General features: G+C 60.9%; 1 protein-coding gene across 1 annotated transcript in view; it reads left to right on the top strand.

Moving 5' to 3' along the window:
- SHH (sonic hedgehog) overlaps positions 1 to 3,353 on the top strand; it is a 19,764-nt gene that overhangs the window by 3,923 nt on the left and 12,488 nt on the right. Inside the window, exon 2 of the mRNA XM_014532256.1 lies at positions 1,752 to 2,013. Coding sequence (XP_014387742.1) covers positions 1,752 to 2,013 — 262 coding nt within the window. The remainder of the gene's footprint in view (positions 1 to 1,751; positions 2,014 to 3,353) is intronic.

Raw genomic sequence — 3,353 nt, 5'->3', positions numbered from 1 at the left:
GGCTCGGGTAGCCGGGTGTCTGCGTGTGCGCGTAGGCGGTGTGCGCCTGCGCCGCCGCCCCGCATCCCGGCTGTTCACTGACCTCAGTTTACGGATTGATTTTCATGTAAAACGCGTTCAATCCTCAAGATGACCTCACTCACACTCTGCCCTCCTAATTTTTTTTTTTTTTTAAGAAAACGGCTGTCAGGCCCAGAAACCTGCAAGCGCTGACCTGCCACCAGGGCCGCCCTCCCCCCTCTGTTGTATGTTTAACTCTACAACCGTATTACTGCGTTTTATTGCTGCCAAATACACAGGGCTTTTCCTGTTGCGCAATCTATCACATCCCGGTCTGCAAGGGCGCCCCTCCCCCCGCGTAGGAGAGGAGTCCTTCCCGCGGTTCTTGGGGTCCCGCGGGGAGCCGAGCGCCCGCGCGCCTGGAGGAGGCCAGCCTGCCCTCTGCAGACACCAACTTGAAACTGTCGCGCGCCTCCCTGGGAGTTGGCCTCTCGGGGACGCCGTCAGGGCTGTGTCCTTGTCCTTTTCCATCCCGCACCCCGCCCGCAGCAGGATGCGCGCCCAGCGAGTTCGCAGCCACACAAACGCACACTTGATTCAGCCGTTTTATTGCTTCCTTCTCTGGGACCCGGAATATGCGGGGATGTGGGAGACGCCAGCTCCACGCACCCTGTTGTGCCTCCCGCCGGCTCTTTTCCTGACTCCCACGGGCAGCTTCCCCGTGGAGGAGGGGGGGAGGGGGGGAGGCGAAGGCCCGGGTCGAGGCAGAGTCCCCAAGGCGAAGGGCTCCCTGGCCTCAGGCCTTTCTGACTCCCCATCCCCCACCTTCCCGCCCCACGCCCTCTCTCCCTCCCCACCTCCTCCCTCCACCTCTGAAGTTTGCTCTTCAAACTTGCCGGACACCATTCTGCGCTGGAGCCAAGAAAACAAGAGGGGGAAGGGAGCAGGTTAAGGAAAACAAGAGGCTCGACCAGCCCTCAGCCAAGCCGGGGAAAGAGTCCCGGCCGAGGAATGCGGCTTTCAGATAAAGACTGTTTGTCGTCCGGCCCGCCCCGGCCGCATTGAAAATTATAACTCACTGGGCCTTTCACTGCTGGCTCTCGCCCACCCTCAGCTCTGCTATCAGCGTCCCCCTCCCTCTCTACCTTTGGCTTAATTCTCACCTCAGATAGGCCTAGGGCAGGAGGGAGGGTCCAAAGATAAGGTGAGGCTTTGGGCTCTTTAAGAAGTAGTGTATTTTGCTTGATTTCTGCAAAATTGCACCTTGGGCCTCCCTCTGGCCTCCAGGTGAGGGAGTGTGCCCTCCCCAGGGAGAAGGGTGGGGCCCCTCACAGGTGCAGAGAAATGGGCTACAGCAAGGGGTGGCAGTGGGTGGGGGACACCTTGGGGAAGGTGGGGGACACCTTGGGGAAGGTGCAAGGCATGGACAAGGGTACCCCTGGTAAGTTCTGCAGCCTTTGTCTGAAAACACAGTTCACTCTTCCCCCCAAAGTCTCATCTGCTCCCCAGGCTGGGGTCGGAGCTCTGCTCATTCTGGGTTTGGAGACAGGCCCTCAGCTCATCTCTGAAGAGGAGCTGCTCCTCCTGCAGACACCCCTTCCCAGCCTGGCGCCCCCTCTTCTGGGCTGACGGCGCCCCCTCCAGGTCTCACCTATGGCCCCCTCCTAGTCTGCAAGGGAGTCTTCTGAGCTGCCTGGGGAAGTGGGTGTGGGCCAGATGCTAATGTCCACGCTGCCCCCTTCTCTCTGCAGAGGTGTAAAGACAAGTTAAATGCTTTGGCCATCTCAGTGATGAACCAGTGGCCAGGAGTGAAGCTTCGGGTGACCGAGGGCTGGGACGAGGACGGCCACCACTCTGAAGAGTCGCTGCACTACGAGGGCCGAGCCGTGGACATCACCACGTCAGACCGGGACCGCAGCAAGTACGGCATGCTGGCGCGCCTGGCCGTGGAGGCGGGCTTCGACTGGGTGTACTATGAATCCAAAGCACACATCCACTGCTCTGTGAAAGCAGGTGAGTGACCCTCTCCCTCCGTCCTCTACCCCCATCCCCCAGCTCCAGATCCGCCCACAAGATGTCACCTGTGTGCCCTGCGGCCTGATTCAAGGCAAAGCAAAAGAAATAGGGAGGGGGCTCGAGGGCCAGAGAAGGGCATGTGTTTCTGCAGTGGGCAGGTACTCTGTGAGGCTCGTCCCCAGCCAGGCATTGCCCGCCCCCATTTAAGGCTGCAAAGGCCGGAGGTCCTTTGAACACTGATGCAGGGGGCATGTGGCTCCTGAGACACCCCACCCGCTTCTGGAGCGCCCACTGGAGGTGGCGGAGAGAGGGGAGAGAGATAGGGGACATTCTGATGAGAGACTGCAGCCCTGCTGTTAGCCAGCTCTGGCTTCATCCTTCCTCTCATTTAGGGCTTAAGAATCAACCGCCCCCCACCCTCCACCACCCGCCCCAGAACAGGAACTTGTGTCCAGGGTGTAGGCCCCTGTCCTCTCCCCTCCCCGCGAGCGCCTGCGGATTCTAAACTAACTTAACTCACTGGCACAGCCCTTGGGGAGAGGCCTGGTGGGAGTAATAAACTCAGCAGCCACCACTTCCAACATCTGGACGCCGCAAGCCCAGAAGCACCGCCAGGCTCGTTAGCAGCAGCTCGCAGTGCCACAGGCAGGGCCTGGAAGCGGAGTCTGCAGCTGCGGCCGGCGGCCTGGTTGGCCCGGAGCGCTTCCCTTCCCCAGGCCTGCACCGCCCCGCGCAGTCGCTGGCGAGGAATCGCTCCGGAGGGAAGGCTTTACGCCCACACGCGCGAATGTCCCAACTTGGCGACTGTTTGCGCCACCTCCGTGTAGCCTGAGCGGGCGAATTTAGCAAAACAGTTCACACTGAATTCCGAGGAACCGTGTCTCCCCGCTCGCCCCGGTTTTGCCTGTTTCTCCTAAGCTGTATTTTAATAGCAGATGTGAGTAGAAAAAGACTTAGTAGGTAAGGAAAGTAGTGGCTTCTATTCACACCAGAAAGAAAAAGAGTGTCAGGGACGCTGTGGAGGGGGTCCCCGCCTTAGGAGGAAGGAAAGGCGGCGCTGCGCGCCCACTTCGCGGGGAACTTTCTGCCGGGTTCTTCCCTACTGCCGCTCCCCTGACCCCCTCCCCACCCCTGCAGTCAACCGCGCTCCCTTCCCGGGACCTCGTGGCTGCACTTCTTGGGGCCACCCCTGTCCGTGGGGTCCCCCTGGCGGGGGTGCTCTTTGCGGGGGTGTTCCCTAGAGATCGCCTCGAAAATGAGCAGCGGCAATCCGGCCCCAGGGCCCCGCGGGAGCAGACCCGCGCACAGAGCAGCTCATTGGCATTCCGTGCACACGG

The sequence above is a fragment of the Myotis brandtii genome, unplaced genomic scaffold, assembly GCF_000412655.1.
Source record: "Myotis brandtii unplaced genomic scaffold, ASM41265v1 scaffold868, whole genome shotgun sequence".
NCBI classification, from domain to species: domain Eukaryota; kingdom Metazoa; phylum Chordata; class Mammalia; order Chiroptera; family Vespertilionidae; genus Myotis; species Myotis brandtii.
Note: the sequence above shows the minus strand (reverse complement) of the source record. Positions and strands in the feature narration are given on the sequence as shown.